The sequence below is a fragment of the Tachypleus tridentatus genome, chromosome 3 (assembly GCF_004210375.1).
Source record: "Tachypleus tridentatus isolate NWPU-2018 chromosome 3, ASM421037v1, whole genome shotgun sequence".
Taxonomy (NCBI): domain Eukaryota; kingdom Metazoa; phylum Arthropoda; class Merostomata; order Xiphosura; family Limulidae; genus Tachypleus; species Tachypleus tridentatus.
This window is the reverse complement of record NC_134827.1, coordinates 67,039,200-67,060,159: the sequence shown is the minus strand read 5'-3', so window position 1 is coordinate 67,060,159 and position 20,960 is coordinate 67,039,200. Positions and strand designations below refer to the sequence as shown.

Sequence of the window (20,960 nt, the reverse complement as noted above, 5' to 3'; positions counted from 1 at the left end):
ATCCTGGAGTGCGCAGAATTCCTCAAGAAGCCCAGTAGGAAGGAAATAAAGCTTGGAGCAGATTTGTCGCAGTGATTCAAGGTTTCTTGGGCAATCACAAGGTTCAAAATCATGTAGAACTGGTTGAGACTCTGGTGAAGAACTACGGCAAAATGGGCTGCAGGATGTTCCTGAAAGTCCATATCCTTAACGCTCACCGTGATAAATTCAAGGAGAACATGGGAGCATACTTAGAGGAGGAAGGCGAGCGCTTCCACCAAGATATACTGGACTTTGAACGCCGCTACCAAGAAGCGTATGACGAAAACATGATGGAAGACTATATTTGGAGGCTGATACGTGAAAATGATTTACATTACAGTTGCAAATCTCGAAACATTTTTGTATAACTTTAGCATAAATACATGGAAATCTTGATTCATATGTTATTTTATTCAGACCTTGTGTAAATGAACACGTGCAAATTTGCCTGTTTTTGCATAGGAAATAGGTTAATTTCTAAATTCATTATCCAGGTCACAAAAGCAAAGTTTGAAGGGAATAATGGCCATTTTCTATACTTTTACAACATAAGCAATTAAAAAATAACACTCATTATCCAGGAACAAAATTTATGTTACACAGTGTAATTGTTTTGAAAAACCATCAGAACATATGGACTTTAAACCTATAAAAATATTAAACAATAAAGTGTAAGTGATTTTTGTTTGATTGTAATTAAACACAAAGCTACACAACGGGCTACTTATACTCTACCCACCACAGGTATTGAAATCCGGATTGTAACGTTATAAGTCCGCAGACATGCCTCTGTGCCACGGGGAGAGGCTTGTAAGTAAGTGAGAATTTCTTATACAGAATACCTGGAAAACATTTTGTAAAGAAAATCAATGATAATTAAGAAATTTTAACATAAAACTTACCCAAAGTTATTTTTAATCTAGGAATTTTCCATTTGACAGAATCGTTTTTCATAAAATGATGGATATATTAATATATGAAAACAGTCTTTTGAATGCGAAGTGAAATGCATTCTAATTTAATATCAACATTAGGAGATTACACAGCGAGCATTTAAACCTTTACACTGTGTTATAAACGTTATAACTTTTTGAAACATTATCTGGATTTATTGACCTCAAACGTGATTTTTTGAATCAAGGTTTTCTAAAACGTAAATAGACTATTCATGTTTACCCATAAATAAAAAAATCAAAGGTAAATGCGAAAGCTTAAGAAATTCAAATTGGCAGATAAACCGGGAGTTTTGCAAAGCTATAGAAAAGCGGAAGACTTAAGACTTAGTTAAAATAAAATTAGAAAACCCACAAGGGGTTATGGGTGACATATGGCTGATAATGTTAAAGCGCTAATAATCTTGCAACAGCACCAAAATTTCACTTTACTTACTTCTCTGTTGCATTTTCTGACTCACAGATTACACTTAAAGCAAACAGTATGGGTCCACTTACTGGGTATGGCCTGGCATGGCCAAGCGCGTAAGGCGTGCGACTCGTAATCCGAGGGTCGCGGGTTCGCGCCCAAGTCGCGCTAAACATGCTCGCCCTCCCAGCCGTGGGGGCGTATAGTGTGACGGTCAATCCCACTATTTGTTGGTAAAAGAGTAGCCCAAGAGTTGGCGGTGGGTGGTGATGACTAGCTGCCTTCCCTCTAGTCTTACACTGCTAAATTAGGGACGGCTAGCACAGATAGCCCTCGAGTAGCTTTGTGCGAAATTCCAAAACAAACAAACAAGCGAGTGTTTTATATGAAGCATTGTTTTGTCAATTATTTTTTCTTTTCGAGTGTGTCAATTTTTAAAGGACAGATGGCGAAGTATACAAATAGCGTGAATTACAGTGTTACTGTCAGAAGCTGATATTAGGACGTTTCATAATTGCGTACAGAGTTCCAAGAACAATATCATCTCAATTCATTCACAAATACTCGAACATACCAACCATACCAGATAGACTCCTACATATTACAATTACGTACTTTAATAAGAATTGGATGATAAACGAATTACTATGCGAACTAGACAGGTACCTCATACATGACAAAGCTAGTCCTAAATATCTCTCCCCAGTTAACTTATATTTCAAATATAAAAATAAATAAAAAAGAAAAACATATAAAAACTTTAAATAATAATAAAAAATATATAAACTTTAAATAATAATAAAAAATATAAACTAACTAAAAATTAAAAAAAATATAGTTTATTTATTTGTGTATTAAAAAAAATGCCACCAGCAAACTTGACATTCTGCTAATAGAATAAAAACTGTATACGAGCCAAAATACATGGACATTGCCCTGAAAAGGACCAAATAAAATTCAGTTCACAGTCATAAATATCAATCAGCCAAGAATATAAGTACGGGGAAGAGGTTATAGAGAACCTGAGCCTCCAGGGTATGAACTTTTATTACCCAAACAGCGACGACATTCATTCATTAGGATGTTAATATACATGTGATTGATTAAGTAGGACTTGATTTATTATAAATCTTAGAAAAACTTACATTTCAGAAACAAAAGTGTGCTGTGTTGCTAATAACGATAGTTTTGCTTCTGTTTGTTATGAAGCTCTAAGATATATCTACTAATAGTAGAACTGATTAAATCTAATATAAATTTACTGGAAGCAAACCTAACGTTCTATACAATTACAACGTTCTGTTCAACTACAAATGCCACAATGGATACACATATATTGATACTGTGTAAAGGTAAGAAAGTAAAAGTTAATTATCTTATTATTTAATTATATGAGATGAATTAAATAGATCCGAAGACGTAAGAGGAAAAACCCGAAACTTAAAGGTACAGAACTGTATTTTAATTAAAGTTTTACTACCCATACCAGCCGTCTTGAGAATACATTTTCACTTCAGGTAGATTTCTCATCATGAATAGCTGAGAAAGATAATTCCTATAAGAAAATAAGTTCATTAAACTCGAAGTACAAGTTAAACAGCGATTACGCCTAACGTAATGTTTTCAATATACCAAGGTTATATTTCTAGTGTTTAGTATTAGAAATATTGTCAGTGTCAGCAGAAAGCATACTAATTATAATGTGTATTTAATTATAATAGCGCATTATAACCGACATGGTTCTGCAAATAGAAAACACGGCCTTAATACCCCTTCTGACAGCACTGCTGTTTGTACTAGTAATAGCATTACTAATGTTATTCATTTATTGTTGCTGTAGAAATTAAATTTGGTAGTGAAATATTCTAGAAATATGTAACTACCTGTAAAGGTTAAATGGTTCATATTGCTTACTGTATTATTACTATTGTCTGCATGTTTTCTGTTTAAGATGATACATAGTCTTCTTTTAGTTAGTTTAGTTTAAAATTTCATGCAAAGCCACACAAAGCCACTTGTAATAATCGTCCATAATTTTGAAGTAATAGACTAGAGAGAATGTAGTTTGTCGACACTACCAACTCTTTAGCTACTGTTTACAAATGAGTGGTGGGATTAAGTGTTGCATATAATGTTCCATGGTTGTAAGAGTGAGCATGTTGAAGGACGAGAAATGGCACCTCAACTCTCAGTTGCAAACTGAGTGACCTAATTACTGGACCAATTATTGTAGAAATGACCATACTGTAATACAGGTATAGCAGTAGCTCCCATTGTTTGCTAAGATGAAGTTCATACTATGGAGCATTTATTAGTTTATAATTGGAAAAAACAACAACAAAGTCTTTAAAATTACACTATAGTAAATATGTAATCAATTTGCAAGTTTCTATTATATGTGTGTTATTTTATTTGATTTATGTATTTTAATGAAGAAATAGTATTGTTTTGGGTAAATATTTTTATAGCACATAATTTGATTTAAATTTTTCCTCCTCTAAATTTTAGCATTGTTGATGAGCACTACTTTTAACAAATAGTAACAGACTATAAAAATAATAGCACCATCAATAACCTTCAGACATTTTCAGATCAACTGATACCCAGATTTTGACAAGATATTTTAGTTACCAAACACTAAGTGTGAGTAATAAAATCATGGTGTACCATCAGATGGTGCATTCTTTATAAACATTCTTCATAGCCATCTTTACACTGACAGATGATTGATAAAATGTGCTAATCTTTGACCAATGACTTAACATCACAGGGTAGTAAATCAACCAATTACAAATTATCCTCATAATTGTGAATACTTTATAAGGTGATAATAGACATAACATTCTAAACAAATAATCAAATCAAAACAAACATTGTTGAGAATGTTTCTTTCAGAAATAACCAGAGAAATAAATGAATTTGTTATTGAAATAAAAATTTTATATTCTACAGTACAGTTGGTATCAACAGAAAATAGGTTGATTCACACAACAGTCTCTTTATAGCGATTACAGTTTACACATTTTTTGGTGTTATTTTTATTATGTGTGAAAAACATAATGATTAATGTCTATTGCTTGTCTTTTGCAAAATGAATTATAATTTGCTTTCAAAATTATTTTAAATTTATCATTTATGCTTTAACAACAATTTCATTATTTGCTTTGAATAGTTTACAAAATACAGCTTTTTTGATGAATAAAATATTTTATTAAACAAGTTACATGTTTCATATTTCTTGCTCAAAAAGGATCTCAGTTTAAGTTGTTTTCAGAGTGTATTTCATAAGCATTTAACCAAAAAAAATCCTCATTGAAATATGTTGACTTCAAACACTTAATGAGTTCAGCTTTTTAATATTGTGCATTTTTTCTTCATAATTCTTGACTTAATAGGATTCCATTCTTAAGATATTACTTAATGTACTTGTAATATATAACAATAGTATGACAACAGAGGACCATTTGGTTGGTTTTACAAAGCTCTCTTTACATATCCACTTGTGAGAAAGTAAGACTGTAAACCCATCAATAAACTCTTGTAAAGTGCCAACCTTCACTCTCACCAGTAGTAACACACTCCTTGAGTCAGTCATCCTGTTATGTAAATAAAAATGTATTAACTGAAGCCAAGTCTGTTTTTCCAAATCCTAAACTTGTGTCCTCTATTTGTATTGTCTTCAGATGCTGTTATCCCATCGATCCACCGGATCAGGGATTTCCAACAGGTGGCACGCAGGCTGCATGGTTTTATGTGGCCTGCGAAAGTTTATTGAAACATAACCTACTTTTATAATATTTTTTTTTGTAATGAAGAAATGAAAAATTCTGACTTGCAAGGGAAAATTGCATGAAAGCTCCAACTGGTATTCACTAATGAATTTTAAAATTTATTTTGTCTACACCTGTATGTTTATTAATTATGCCTCTATAATTTTACAGTAATAACTTGATAGTAAGAGCTTTTAAATTATGTCACATACACCTCGGCATAGTATACCATCATTCCCCCTGCTAGACAAAGTGGATTCACTGAGTTATACACTCCCTCCCTTCTGCTAGACAAAGTGAACTTTCCCAGCTGGTGGCTGTTGCCAGTCTGTCTGTTTGCTGTTGTGGTGGTTGATATGTTGTAAATTATCACTGTTCAATTCCATGTTAAATATAAAAATGAACAAAATTTTTAAGAAACATAAGATTAACAGTGAAAATAGTGTGTACCAGGAATGTTGGGAACTTGATTATTTAATTACAAACAATAATGGCAAGTTGTAGTGTTTGATTTGTATGCAAATTATATCAGTGCCCAAAGAATTTAATGTGAAAAAGCATTATTAAACAATGCATAAAGAAAAGTATAAAAAATATGAAGGAGAAATTCAAAGTTCAGATTGTGGATTTCAGCAAGAAATTAAAGCAACAAACGAATATGTTTAGCAAGTTGTCAGAAAGCCAGACATCTACTTCATATGCTTCATACATCATTTCTCTTGACCTTGCAAGGGCAAAGAAACCTTTTATTGATAGCAGTTTAATAAAGAAATGTGCTGTTGAAATGGCAAAGGTGTTTTGGGATGCCAAAACTGCTGAGAAATTTTAATCAGTGCCACTTTCCAACCAAACCATACAAAGAAGGGTCACTGATATGGGAGAACAATTAGAAAACTCGCTTGTTGGACTGGAAAAAAAAAAGTACTTATTTCTCTCTGTCTTGATGAAAGTATTGATCAAGCAGATGTTAGTCAGCTGTTAATATTTGTATGTGTTGTTGAAGATATTTCAAAGAAAGAGGTATTATTGAATGTATGAGCTCTTCATGGGGCTGTAAAAGGAAAGGATATCTTCAAAGCAGTGAAAAATTCAGTTGATAAAATCGGAGGTTTCAATAAGTGTTCAGCAATAGTGACAGATGGCGCACCTGCAAAGATTGGAAAAAATTATGGCTTTGTTGGTTTTCTTTGTAAAACTATCTCCAATTTGCACATCTCATTCAGTGTTGCTAAGACCTGTGTTTAGGCCTGAGTATCATTAGGACACCTGCATTGTTTTATTGCTACTAACAGTAGTATAGATCTAGGCTTAGATAAGATCCAAGGTCAGTAATAATTATTCATTTATACACAGACAAATGTAATTTAGATTAGAAAGTAACATACCTAAATTACTTCTTTCTTGTTCTAACAAACTACATTTGAATGGCATTTTAATATATGTACATAAGCTCCCACATGACCTTACTAACCAGCACTGTTTGAGGTAATCTACTTTACACAGACAACACTAATCTATGACCTACTTTATCAATATGTATATGCTCAATCTGAAACATGGTTAGACAATGTTTTGTTCAATAACATAATAGCAATCAACCAAATAACTATTAGAAGTCCTGCATTTGCACTGGTCTTTGGGACCTGAAGTCATAAATTCATGGTAAAAAAAGATGAAATCTTGATTTTTATTCAAAGTACACTTCCTGTTGGCTGTGAAAAAATAGCATTATTAACCCTTTCTCTGTAGACATCTTTTTCTGTGCATGCCTCAAGGTTTTAGTGAGTTACATTCAAAAGTTGATTAAAGTATTTTCTTTTTATGATATACTAATAAATAAACTCTGAAAACGTAGCTCATAATCCATATTTTAATAGTATACAAGTTTAAAGATTTTACTTTCAGAAGGCAATATTTAAAATAGAAAAACTAGAATTTTCTAGTGTAAGAATTGTAACATTTTCTCTCTAGGCCTTTTCTTCTCTAATTTATTTACCACCCCTCCAAGAAGTAGAAAATGAAATTTAATGTAAATCACTTATTATTATATAATTTCACTAAGGCATACTATAATTTTCATAGCGTTTGATATTACTTGGTTCCAGAGACATGAAATCAAATCTATCTTGCCACACCCACTTGTGACATCCTCTTTATTAGAAATTACCAATAAGTGTTTAAGCCACTCAGTACAGTATTACTTAAATACCAATAGAAAGCTGTGGTTTTCATCTGTCAAGTGATTTATCATATTGCAATGTTTCCTGTAAATAAAATTCCATATTTTGCTTTCAATTTAACCTTGATTGCCATGGGAAATTATTGTTTAAAAATAGAAATCTCTTTAGATCAGTCAGGTTAGATTAAGTAAAATAAGTACTACTGTTACTACTAATAATAATAGGCCTGGCATGGCCAGGTGGTTAAGGCACTCGACTCATAAATTGAGGGTGGCGAGTTTGAATACCCGTCACACCAAACATGCTCGCCCTTTCAGCCGTGGGGTTGTTATAATGGTACAGTCAATCCCACTATTTGTTGGTGAAAGAGTTGGCTGTGGATGGTGATGACGAGCTGCCTTCCCCCTAGTCTTGCACTGCTAAATTAGGGACAGCTAGTGCAGATAGCCCTTGTGTAGCTTTGCACAAAATTAAAAAAAAACCAACACAAACAAACAAAAAACTAATAATAATATTTTAAAAAATGTTCACGAGTAGCTCGTGCATAATGGAATTCAAAAGCATAGCAAGAGCTGCATATTTGTCACATGATTTACAACTTATTAAGGCATGAATAGTAATTAGTCAGGGATCATAAAGACAAGTTCTGTGTACTTGTGTTTTTTCTGCAGTGATTTTTTAAAGCACCTTTAGTGGGTTTATAAAATACATTGATGTGATTTCTTTTGTGAGTCAGTTTACAAGTTTACACTTACTGACCATTGGTTGTTATTAATTAAAGACCAAATTTTGTGCATTGAAGAATTGTCATGGTGTTGATCTATCACAATTTTGATGTGATATAAAAACTTAATTGTTACTAGTATGAAGAGACAGGAGTTTATAATGTATTACATATTAATGTCAATAGAAACAATAAATTGTTTTTTACCTTTCTGATCACTTGAAGTACAGTGTCACCATATTATTAATTTATTTTGGAATTATATAGTATAATAATTCTATATGGTAAATTGATGTTCATTTAATATAAAAAGTAATGATGTCATAAGAAATTTAAGACGAAAATGCTATTATTTTCTGTTCTATCAAGATGGTTAGTGATGCAATAGACATTTAACACAGTGAATTTTATTATAATCCACAATGTCAAACCTAGTTAACTGTGTACTATGACGTTTGCATATGTGAATATTTTTTTCTACATTGTCAAATATACTTAATGGTGTGAAACTTAATAAGGTTTGCTCTTACACAATCAAACTAAATAATATTACAGTATATTATTTAAGGTGAAAGAAAGTGTGTTATTTTCTGAACTGTTAATTCTATATTCTTACTATTCAGGCACTAATTATTGCCTTTACATCAAGTTTTATAGAGGAGACATTTTATAAAGTTTTCATTTCACCAGATGGGTCACTGAATGGATTTTTGAACTTTACTCTGTCAGATTTCAATATCAGTGACTTTTCTGTTGATATGAATATTCTTTCTGAAACTGACACCAGTGTGGAATACTGCAAGTAAGTGTTAATTTTTGTTTTATTGTTTCAAATTAACAGAGCATAGAAAACAATGTATGTGTGATTAAGAACCAATGTGGTATCTCTTTAACCCAACTGGCATCCTATACCAGTGTGGTATCTCTTTAACCCTACTGACATGAGACATCAAAGTGAACAAGTTACAACCGTTTTACGTAGATTAAAACTTTAACCCTACTGACATCGGACATGAAAGTTCACAAGTTACTACCATTTTACGTAGATTCAAACTTTAACCCTATTGACATGGGATATCAAATTGTGCAAGGTACAACCATTTTACTGAGTTAGTTTCAAAGTTATCATCCATGAAAGTATTTTCCATCACTGCAACAACATTTTTACCACAATGAACCAGATTCAAGGCAGTTGAATGCAACATGATACATTTGGCATGTATAAGTTGGTGGAAATGATGCCTAGCATGCATAGATAGATGGGTAGAGATGATGTCTATCATGTTAAATGTATGGGTGGAAATGATGTCTAGCATGGTCAGACATATTGGAAAAGATATCTGGTATGCGTAGATATTTCGATGAAGGTTATGTCTCGTATGCATAGACATATGGATTGAAATGATGTTTTGCATGTGCAAATATAATGCTGGAGGTGATATCTAGCATGTGTAGATATATGGGTAGAGACAATAAAGGGTTGATTAAACTACTTAAAATAATACATATTATTAATCTTGGTACAAAAAGATATTTTATAACTTAAATATTAGTATTACATAAGATTTAATTCTTAAGTTGAAAAAATGAATATACTTCTCTACACAATCTGGTGATGCTCTGACTTTTCATTTACAAGTGTTTTTTTTTCTCTTCTCTTGTGAGGGTTTCAGATTGTTCAACCAATTAGAAACATATATATAGCAGATACTAACAACTCAGAATATAAAATTTCAACCCAAATGATAAATCCTTGTATTATCTTCTGTTTTTCAAGAAATTTGTGTAATTCTCATTTATATTGCTGTTGGACAATCGGTTGTATTTATATAACTAATAAAACGAGTGTATTCTATCCATAAATCAGGCAAGTTTCTTTTTGTTTCGGCAGTCAAAGCCAATACTTCACGAAGCTAGCCTGATGGGTTTAGACAAAAAGTGTTGCTTTAAGTAGTAATGAATTTGTTTTTTGTTTTTTTATACACCTAATTGTAGGTTAGTTAGAAATAACAGTTGTTTTACAATTCTATTCAAGTGCATTATGCAATATTTTTTAATGTAACATAATTATTCATAGTACTAAACAGAAATTTTATTATCCTTTTATAAACATAAAAAATAATCACAAGAGATTTCATAACATTCACCATCAGTTTTATTTTTTATTCTGAAAGAAGTAACATTTGTACAAAACTTTAATACATTTTTCTCCGAGGAAGATGAAAGGATTGTTTCTAGATTCTGTTTTATGTGCAGTAAAAAAGTTATACATCTTCAAGAGAGAGAACTTTACTGATTTTATCTTCAGCAACATTTGAATCAACTACAACGACTCTCTCAATGACTGTATTTCAGGATTGATACACAAATATTGTTTAAATAAAACACAATAGAATTTGAAGAGTAAACCCTTCGATGATGTTATTTCTTTTCTGTTGGTACAAATCTATTAATATTTCCCAGACATCAGAGCCACAAACTTCCAACAACATCTCCTCACTCAATAGGATTTCAAAGGAACTTTTTTGGAAGAAAACTATAGAATTAATTTCTAACAATTTGATACTGCTAACAAACTTGGATATTGCTGTTCATATAAGAGCACAAAGTGTACTTAGTTGTTTAAGTTAGAAAGTTAACTTTATTTTAAAAACTTGTCTGAGTACAGATAACAATTTTAAGGTAAAGTTGAATTTTTATAAAATCCAAAACTACCACTATAAAATGAGTTGTTTAAAATGCTGGCTTCTATTTTAAGGTCATTTTTATTTCATGGTTTCAGGTACCAAGACTATAGAGAGCCCCCAACAGCAAGCAACAAATATGAATACAAGACATTATATTGGCAGCTGGCTTCAGCTCGCTTGGTTTTCGTTTCTATTTTTGTGGTTGGAAACAATTTTTCAAATTATAGATCTTATTTTTGATTAAAGTTAATTACATTTGCAGTTCATTTTTAGTTTATATTAAAATAAATCAACTTACAGTAGCTTTCACTTAAGGACATAAAATACAACCTTCTTTCTTCAAAAGATAGAATATTTTTAAATGCTAATTGTAGAACTAACCTGAGACTTTATTTAACCAAAGTTTTCAAAACAAATATAAAGTGTGAATAGCTTTTATTAAAACACCTTTTATTTGTAATTTAAATTTTTTGAAGAAGCTAAACATATGTTTCAGTGTACATAAACCCACAGAACCAGTTGAAAATTGCTGTATTAAATTAACTTCAAGGGAGTTGGAAACTTTTTAACATTTATTGAGATTGAAAATGTAGAAACATTATAACTATGTTCAGTTGTTTTTAATGAAGCAACATAAATAGAGTATAATAGGTAATACATTTTAATACAGCCAGGACAATCCTAGAATGTTTTTAAAAGTTTCAGTAACATTTACTAAGTTATCCTTCACAAAATGGATTGATTAATCATTGTTGTTATAAAACTATCCTTTTTTATTACCCAATTCTAAAAGTGTTAGATTTTTTTGTGGCTTATGTTCATCCAGTAGAATGTTTTTCTAATTATGTAGCACTGATACTGTTCTGAATGACTGTACATGCTCATTAGTTATTTAAGAAAACTTCATGATTTAATCATTGTTCATAAAGTTTTATAATCTGTATTGGTTAAACAGTGTTATGTAAAAGGATTATGTTTTAAAAACTGCTCCAGTGAAACTTATGTTTTTACTTTTTTTTAGTGTCTTGTATTCATCATGACAACTCTAATTTGTTGGTTAATACCAGACATTCCAAAGTCTGTGAAACTACAGATTAGACATGAAAATCACATCGTCAATGATGTGATTATTGAAGAACTGAAAAGAGCAAAATATCTTGGAAGGAGGGAAACACCATGATTTTGGAACACATTATTTCACAGATTGGTAATATTTAAAAATTTGAACAAGGCAGAGTTTTTTTCTGTTTAAGAGGTAAGTGAACAGGTTGATAATAACATCTAATCAAATATCTATGGTCAGTGAAGTCCAACAGGGAATACAGTTTCCATACATATATGTGCCACAAGAACAAGTATGTTTTAAACTTTGCAAAAGTCTATGTTATTTAGGAAATTTCTTCACTTAACATTTGATATATTACAACCTCAAAGGTCAAACCTTGTTAAATCTTAAACAAATCATTTATTTTTTGTTTATATACTTAATGTTTACACCATCTTGGTGACAACAGTTTTAAACTGTCTTGTATTATAACATTGATGTTTTCTTTTGTTGAATATTTATAAGTACTTAAAAGTTGTGAGAATATTGTGTTCATTATTTTTAACCAAACTTCTATCTTTCATGTATCTTTTAGAACAGGTGTCGGCAACCTTTTAGGTCTCGGGAGTCAATCTGAATATAGAACAAGAATACTGCAGGAAATCAAAATAAACACTTATGTGACACACACACACTTAATGAAATACTGTGTAAGTAAAACTAAAGAAAATGCAAATTGATTATTATATTTACAGTGTGTTTTTTTTATGACATTGGTGCTGTCACAATTGATCAAATGCAATTTCATATTCAGTTTTCTACTATTATTACTGAGCACAGGTTTGTTTGTTTTTTCTCATTTAGGAGAATCTCTAAATACACAGGTAGAACCAAACATTGTGAAGGTGATACTATGGAAGTGGAAGATCATTCCAAAGTTGTAGAATGAAGTAATATGCCTGCTCCAGTCACCTTGTTCTAAAGAACAAGACTTGAACAGTGTTAGCAGATCAAAAACAGATGCTACAATCTGTCATAGTTCCAAATTGTTATCAACTTTGTCATTTGTGTATGAATCTCAAACTTGTGTTCAGAGTTTGTTTCAGAAACACCATTGTTAAGATAATGTTTACTCTTTGAACTGTTTTAGTGTCTCCACAATATTAAGTTCCAGTGTTTTAAAATAATGATAAATCAGGAATTAAAGTTTTTAATTTTTACACTGGTCATCACTTTTTAAATCATTGTTAAGTAGATTTAGTGAAAAAGAAGCTGTTTTTAATAAAGATCTTGAACTAAATTTTGTTCAGAGGAAATTTATCTTAACCTTCCTTTCTTTAGTTCAAAATTTGTCATCTATATTGTTTTTATCAGTGTCAATATACGTTGGTTGTCAGTTGTTTTTTTTAAGTATGAAAATTACATAATTTTCATAATGAAATAATTAAGTATGTCAAATTATCAACAGAAAAAAATTCTTGAAATGATTGTAACAAAGAGTACACTAAAGTTATTTGATTAACTCAAAGGAAAATTCTTTAAACTTAGTAAAAACTTCAGTTTATGAATTAGTACTTACTGTTATAAATGTGTGCATTATTGAAAAATATTGAATATTCATCTAGATGTATTGGATACAACTTCAATTTTTTAACAGATTTGTGTTTAAGTATGTACTTTAATAATAATTTGAATCACTTGTTAGGGTGAATGAAAATTTTAAAGTAAATAAACACTAGTTTATTTGTTTCGAATATTTATGTAACAGCAACCGCCCCTAGATTTTAACTGATACACTAGAGGGAAGGAAGCTGCTCAATAACACCCACCGTCAACTCTTGGACTATTATAATTACATCACTTGACCGTCAGCTTTTAGACTATTATAATCAAATCACTTGACTACCAACTCTTGGACTATTATGATTACATCATTTGACCATCACTCTTACGGTATACTGAAAACCACAAAGTGCTTGCGCGGTTTGTTTCTGCAATGGGATGCGAACCACGGATCCACAATCCAACACGCTAAGTGCTAAATCACCTCCTGCCCAGAGAGAACGAGCGAGCCACATAAGAGGAAAAATGTACTTAAGTAAAGACAAATGTTGGAAGAGAATTCTTCTTTAGATACGGTGTGTTTTGTTTACATTTATATTGCATTAAAATATTGTAAATAAATTGAATGTGTATCAAAACTTTGTGTTCTGATGTCATTTGTGCTATTTATACGATAAAACTTAAATCACCAATCTCGTATACACTGGCACAGTTTTCTTTATTCTTATACAAGACGGTAGAGTACGTTTTGACACCGGAAATCCGATAAATATCTTTAATGGTTTATGTGCAACATGTGTGTTTCACACGTCTCACGCTACTGTTTAAAAGAGCAATATTTAGAATGTGAAATTATATTGAAAATTGCTTCGGTCACGGATGACGTTATTCACAGTTCCTGCTCCTAAAGGACAAGAAAGGATGTTTAGTTACGTACAGGAGAAAGTTATTCCTCAAGAAGAAAATGACCGAAACCGAAAAAGTGAATTGATTGTCTACCGAGAAACCACGATAGCTCAGAAGAGATTGTTAATATCAATAACAGTGGTTGTACACGCACGACACAACCTCGGACATGCGCATTTTATTTCATAGATGTTTGTCTTCTGTTTACTTACGAAAGCTTAAAGAAATTTAGGTGTATGTTTTCTTGACAACACTGGGAAAAGTCGGCTATTTCTATAATTCGTTTTTGGTTTGTTTGTTTGTTGTTTTTTTGACGAACTTTAGAAACATTTCTATCTCAAAAATCTCACCGCATCTTGACCATTTGGCACGATCGCGAAATCTAATATAAGAATCAGAGTACTTTATTTCTATGAGGGAGTTAATGTGGACAACATTACATTCGAGAAAGGTGGCGCCACAATAAAGATTTTCTATCAGAAATTGGGTCAAAGATCAAACTGTTTCAGGTCAACACTACATTCCAAAAAAGTGGTGCGATAATACAGATAACCTATTAGAGATGGGGCCAAAGATAAAATATTTCGGGTCAACATGACATTCGAGAAAGGTGGCGTCACAGTAAAGATTTCCAATTAGAGATTAGGTCAAAGTTAAAACTGTCTCGACGATTTCTGCTTCGTACCGCCGTTTCATTTCTGTATGAGAAGTTAAAGTTTAACGTGATCATAAAAGATATTGTGTAGAAAAAACCCAGACTAACTTTCGGTTGGGACAAGTTCTTTTGTTGAAGACTGCAGCAATAATTATGATCTCCACGCCCCACAGGTTTATAACCAATGTCACGCCCTTGAATTAACTCTAGTAACACTCAACAAGCGTGTTAAGGCGTGCGACTTGTAATCTGAGGGTCGCGCCAAACATGCTCGCCCTTTCAGCCGTGGGGCGTTAAAATGTAACGGTCAGTATTTGTTGGTAAAAGAGTAGCCCAAGAGTTGGCGGTGGGTGATGATGACTAGCTGCCTTCCCTCTAGTCTTACACTGCTAAATTAGGGACCTTCGAGTAGCTTTGCGCGAAATTCAAAAACGAACAAACACTCAACAAATTTAGTTTAACGTCTAGAACAGTATAATTATTCTTAATACACTCCAACAAATAATATCAACGAAAGAGTGTCTTTCAGAGCTGAACCTGTGTTATAGCAGAAACAATCATATTGTAGTGTCTTTCAGAACAATTACTGGTGCTTTTAACAGGGGCGTTTCGGATGAGAAACATTTTTTACAACAAATGTGAGCAAACAAGTTGTAATGAGTGTTATTGTAAATATACGTTTTACTCAAGCACGTGAATATTGTATGCGTACTCTTAAGTTTGTATTATAGAAATATTTCTACAATAAATTTTAAAATTATAATCACTGCCGTATAACTCTATTTTTACATAAGGAAATCAGGAACGTTTTACCGAAGATTAAAAGAGAAGAGAAAATGTAATATTTCGTTTTTAAAAAACAACATATTTTGATTAATGTGTAGCTACGCCTTCTCCGACCTCTTTCGTTTAACTTTTTATTGCCTTGTAACTAGGCCTGTTGCCGGGAGTGTAGGTGTGTCATAATTATTTTGTTCGAGTCAAAAATGTTGGTTGTATTTCTGTTTGTATTTATTATATGTGTGTATTGCATGCTACTCCCACGTGGTTAATGTGGTATCCTAAACTTAGTGTTAAGTCTTTTACAGAGAGCTTTCGTTTTAGCTTGTGAGTATTGAATATAATGATCATGCGGCCCGCGCTTCTAATTCCCCAAGAAATCTTTCCCCTGTGAAAAAAGTTTGGAGACCCCTGAGCTAGAAACAAACAGAAATACAGCAAACATTTTTATTTGCCAAAAGGTTATCAAAGAAGGTGACATTAGCAAAAGCAATTGTCGCATCGCACTTAGTGAGTACACATCTGAATTTCACTAAGCCGCAAAAAAGTTAGTGAGATTTATGAAATTGGCGTTTGGCTTTCAAAATATCTTCAATTTTCGGTTCTGAATTGCTATATCCAATCATTATAATTGCTTTCAAATGTTCATCAGTCAACCTTGATCGAAGTACCGACTTCACATACTTCATTTTTTGAAAATGCTTGTTCACAGATATAAGTTATTCCGCACATTGATGCCATACCAGATTCGAACTGCTTCAGCTTTGGAAAATCATCTTCAGGTATGCAGCTGTAAAATGCAATAAGTTGTCTCTCTCTATGCTTTGTTTTCAACAAGTCATTTCCTTGCAAATCGATGACCTCCAGCTGAAGTTCCACTGGCACGTCATCAATGACACAATCAAAAGGATTTTGAAAAAGGAGAATGTCACTTTCGATTCTGTCGAGATCCGAAAATCTCTCTAAAAATGCTTATTTAAATCACCAATAATCTTTTTCTGAAACTTCAGGTTGACATCTTCTGTGATTCCAGCATGAAACTCATTGAAACACTGAAAATGAGAGAGGTTTCCTCCTTCCAAATGTGCTTCAAACAATGACAGCTTTCTCCAAAATCCTTTAACAATTCTATAGAGAACACAGGCAAAGTTATTCTCCCCCTGAAGTTTCAAGTTCAATTCATTCATGTGGGATGTGATGTCACCAAAATTGACAACCAGGTTGGATCCGACAGAAGTGGATCGGCTCTATATTTCTCGATAAAAAAAATATATATATTTCTCTTCTCAGCTTATAAAAACGAGACAAGACTTTACCGCAGCTGAGCCACCTCACTGCCGTGTGATAAGGCAAGTCACAGAAATCCGAATCAATTTCTTCAAGAAACACCTTGAACTGGCGATGATTAAGTGCATGACCCCGAATGAAATTCACTGCAGAAATGACTTGTTTCAGTACGCAAGAAATATCTAAGTCTTTTCTACAGGTGCTTGCTAGTGTATGAACAGAGCGCTTCGGAGTTGAAGATCTTCCAACTGTTTCCTGATCAGCCCCACCAGACCCGTCTTTACTCCAGCCATGTTTCTTCCTCCATCAACTGTAACACCTCTAAGCTGATTCCACTTAAGGCTATAGTCTTGCAAAGTTTTATGTACTTCCATGAAAATGTCTTCTCCAGTTGTTCTTCCGTGCGTGCTGCAAACTGATGCCAACTCTTCCGTGATCTGAAAGTCCAAATTAACTCCACGAATGAACACGAGAAGTTGTGACGTACTCGAGAGATCAGTAGACTCATCCAGTGCCAGAGAATACCGTAGGGAGTTTCTAGCTTTTTGGCGTATCTGTAATGCGATGTTTTCTCCAAGTTCTTCTGCTCTCCGTACAACTGAAGTTGCTGAAAGGCTGATACTTTCAAAGAAATTGTCTTTTTCAGGACACAGCTCATTTGCTGCTTCCATCATACACTCTTTGATGAAGTTGCCGTCAGTAAAAGGTTTTCCTCGCTCTGCCATCCTATGCACTATTTTGTAACTTGTACGAGTGACAGATTTATTTTCAGCAAACTTTCTCGTGAAGAGATTGTTTTGAGATTCAAAAACACGTATCATGGATTCAAATTTCTCAGAACGGAACTTTCCTGAAAATTTCAAATATGTTGATCGATGTTTTGTTTCATAATGATGCCGAAGACTATACTCTTTTAAAATGGCAACACTTTCTGTGCATATCACACAAGTAGCTTTCTGTTTTTTTGTTTCCACAAAGAAGTGCTTTTCTCCCCATTCTTCATTGAAAGCATGACACTCAGAGTCCACTTTTCTTCTTTTAAAAGCAGTCATAACGATGGATGAAAAAAAAAACAGGATCTGAAAATGAAAAACACAGAGCGCTGTGAGAAAAGTATTGTACTGGTCCAAGAACGCACAAACAAAATATATTGAAACGTACGTTTGCCACGAAACTTACCTAAGAACGAGTTTCGAAAAGCGCATAACCCGACTACTAAGAGAAATGAGCTTGCTGAAGCGGTAACCCAAGCCCGCTGAATTTACAAGACGAGTCGATGGGACGAGGGCTAAGTCTGTACTTGTTTTCGAAATCCTAATGCTTTTATAGATACGTGCCTCGATAAGAATAAACGGGCAGCAAGGACGAAAGAAGAATTTTCCTATTGGTTAAAAATGCGCGTGACAGTCTTGTTTCTTTTTATCATAACGTCTTGTGTTTGCCAGCTTGAAGCAACCATCGGTGTGATTTATTTTGTTATGACAGTCGGACATTTTATTTTCAAGCGGCTAGCTGCTGGCGGGCCGGTCAAAATTACCTCGAGGGCCGTAGTTTGGTAACCCCTGGCCTACAACATTCAGTTTGTTTTTCTCCTCCATATTTGAGGGTTAAGCAATTGAAAAGTCGAAAGTTCGAGCGACCATGATACTAAAGACGTTCCTTTTTTTTTTTTTACAGCTGAGAGTGCTTTATAAGTATGATCGTCGATTAGATTGTTCGATATAATGTTAAACAACATCTTTATTGCGGAGGGTGTCGACGATTATTTGTCTTTCCTTTCTCGTGATTTGTGGGCCAAAGATAGAGACGGCTGCATTCTTTGGCGTTTCTCACCTGGTCATTAAGATTCGTGTTCCCATAGGGAATTTCAAATTCAACATCAATATTTTCATGCTTTCTTTTATTAGTGAATTTATTTATTAGTTGGATATTTAATCAGTTCCAAGTCTCTAACTTTGTATTCATTTCTTTTGGTATTCTAACATTTTGTTTTTGATCTCATCTGTTGCAAAGTGCTCTGTTTTTAATTTTTCTAATTCCTCAGATTTATTCATAACCTTTTAGTTATTTTATATATTTTCATTTTAAGACGAAAAATAAATAAAATCATTGTTCATTAGTCACAACCGATCAACAATAACAATAAGAGGTGCTTCAATGTGTTAAAAGTTCAGCTGTCTTTACCTTTCCATCTTCCTATCTTTATTAGGCTGTTTTCCTGTCTTTACCTATTAGTCTTTGTGTCTTTATATACCAGTCTTCCTTCTTTTTATCTATGCGTTTTCTTGGCTTATCCAACAGTTTTCCTGTTATTATACACCTGTCATCAAGGTGCTGTTAATATAATCCATAAGTGTACTCACCCATTTCAGTCTCCAGGTGTTGGGCTTCTCTGTGTCACATTTTAACGATCCACAGAAGGTAAAGTTACAGTAAAGTGTGAATGTTGTATTATGTTCTATTTAATATTATAGAGACAAGTTATGGCAGTATCCGTGTAACAACTTAAACAAATGTTTTTCTTTTCTTTTCGAGTTACGAAGGGAGAAGTGTAATGAGTAGGAACAACTGTGTTAGAATTGAAACAACGTTCCAAACGAATAGTGGGATTGGCCGTAACATTATGACGCCTCCACTACTGAAAGGGCGAGCATGTTTGGTGCGACCGGGATTCGAACCCGCGACCCTCGGATTACGAATCGAACGCCTTATCCCACCTGGCCATGCCGGGCCAAATCTGAAAGAAGTTAACTGGTTACAGCGCCCTCGTAACAATAAAATCTTTAAATTACAAAAAATAATAAACGACTTAAGGCTTAGGCACCGTATGTTTGCGTTAGGCTTAAAACTAATTGAATTATGAGCCAAGGATAGAACCAGAATTCCACACATACACTTCATGCTGTATGAACGTGCAAGACACACTTGGATGTTTTCTGATTCTGAACATTGATAAACTGGTTGTGACGTACAACCTTTGATAGTCGTAACCGACAAATTAATCAGTTGGGTGAAGACAGACTCTGCTCGAACTTTGTTTTCTGTTTAAGTTTTCTGGCTGAACACTTCCCTCGGTTTGTTTCACACCATATACAGAGAATAATGTGTGGTTAGGTTTACAGATATGTGACAGAGTTAATTACATCTTAATACAGTAAAGACAGGTTGAGAGGATTACTGTTAAGTCAGCATTGAAACAGCTGTTTCCTTTTGGTTCTGACAGACAACATAACGTATGGACGTTTAAAAGTTTAATATTGCAACGATAAAAGACAAACTGAAAACACGCTTAAAGTTTGTATTTATGATTAACTGCTTATTTTAAACATTAGTTTATTCAGAACCGAAATAACCAGATGTAAAAACCGAACCTGCCAGGATTAAAACCTCAGATTCTCCAGAGGCGTGGGTTAGAATACCGTTTGATTCTAATTTCTATAAAGTCATAAATAAATTAATAAAACGTGTAAACGGTTCTGTTTCCTATTAAACTATTTATATTTTTAAGAAAACCACCAAGCCTAACCGTCCCTAATATTGAAGTGATAGTCTAGAAGGTAACAATTAACTCAACACCACCTACCGTCTACTCTTGGGCTGCTCTTTACCAACAAAAAGCGAGATTAATCGTCACATATAACGCTCCGAAGGCTGAAAGGATGACCACGTTCGAGTACGGGATTCGATCATGTGACCAGCAGATTGCGAGTCTAGGGCACTAACCACCAGGCGATGCAAAGCCCGCTAAGGGATGCACTGTCACTCTTATAACGCACCAATATATTATAGTGTAGGGAATATTTTACAGTATCGCGCGGAATCGAAGTAGATTCAATAGCTCCAAAATCCAGAGATCTACTAGCCCGGACTCCAAAATCTAATAGAAAGAGTTGTAAAGTAAACTGTTATGATATGGGGAAAGAGAAGGTTTACAGTGACGTAATATTAAAATGACATCTGAGTATCTAAAGCCTGGAAAA

General features: G+C 33.3%; 2 protein-coding genes across 2 annotated transcripts; one reads left to right on the top strand and one right to left on the bottom strand.

Moving 5' to 3' along the window:
- Positions 1–2,320: 2,320 nt before the first annotated feature.
- Positions 2,321–13,990, top strand: LOC143247035 (anoctamin-2-like). The gene is made up of 5 exons (XM_076494350.1): positions 2,321–2,735; positions 8,787–8,859; positions 10,840–10,945; positions 11,766–12,499; positions 12,654–13,990. Exons 1-4 carry the CDS (start codon positions 2,705–2,707, stop codon positions 11,922–11,924), a joined length of 369 nt encoding a protein of 122 aa, XP_076350465.1. The 5' UTR covers positions 2,321–2,704; the 3' UTR covers positions 11,925–12,499; positions 12,654–13,990.
- A 1,188-nt stretch (positions 13,991–15,178) lies between these two features.
- Positions 15,179–20,960, bottom strand: LOC143247034 (general transcription factor II-I repeat domain-containing protein 2-like). Its single transcript, XM_076494349.1, has 2 exons — positions 18,160–20,960; positions 15,179–18,059 (listed from the first exon to the last, which is right to left on the bottom strand). The coding sequence occupies exon 2, from the start codon at positions 18,030–18,032 to the stop codon at positions 17,187–17,189; it is 846 nt and encodes a 281-aa protein (XP_076350464.1). The 5' UTR covers positions 18,033–18,059; positions 18,160–20,960; the 3' UTR covers positions 15,179–17,186.

Coding starts and splice junctions, on each gene's coding strand:
- LOC143247035 (XM_076494350.1), top strand. CDS start 2,705: ATGGATACACATATATTGATACTGTGTAAAG. Junction 8,860..10,839: donor ACCAGTGTGGAATACTGCAA/GTAAGTGTTAAT, acceptor TCATGGTTTCAG/GTACCAAGACTATAGAGAGC. Junction 10,946..11,765: donor TTTTCGTTTCTATTTTTGTG/GTTGGAAACAAT, acceptor ACTTTTTTTTAG/TGTCTTGTATTCATCATGAC.
- LOC143247034 (XM_076494349.1), bottom strand. CDS start 18,032: ATGACTGCTTTTAAAAGAAGAAAAGTGGACTCTGAGTGTCATGCTTTC.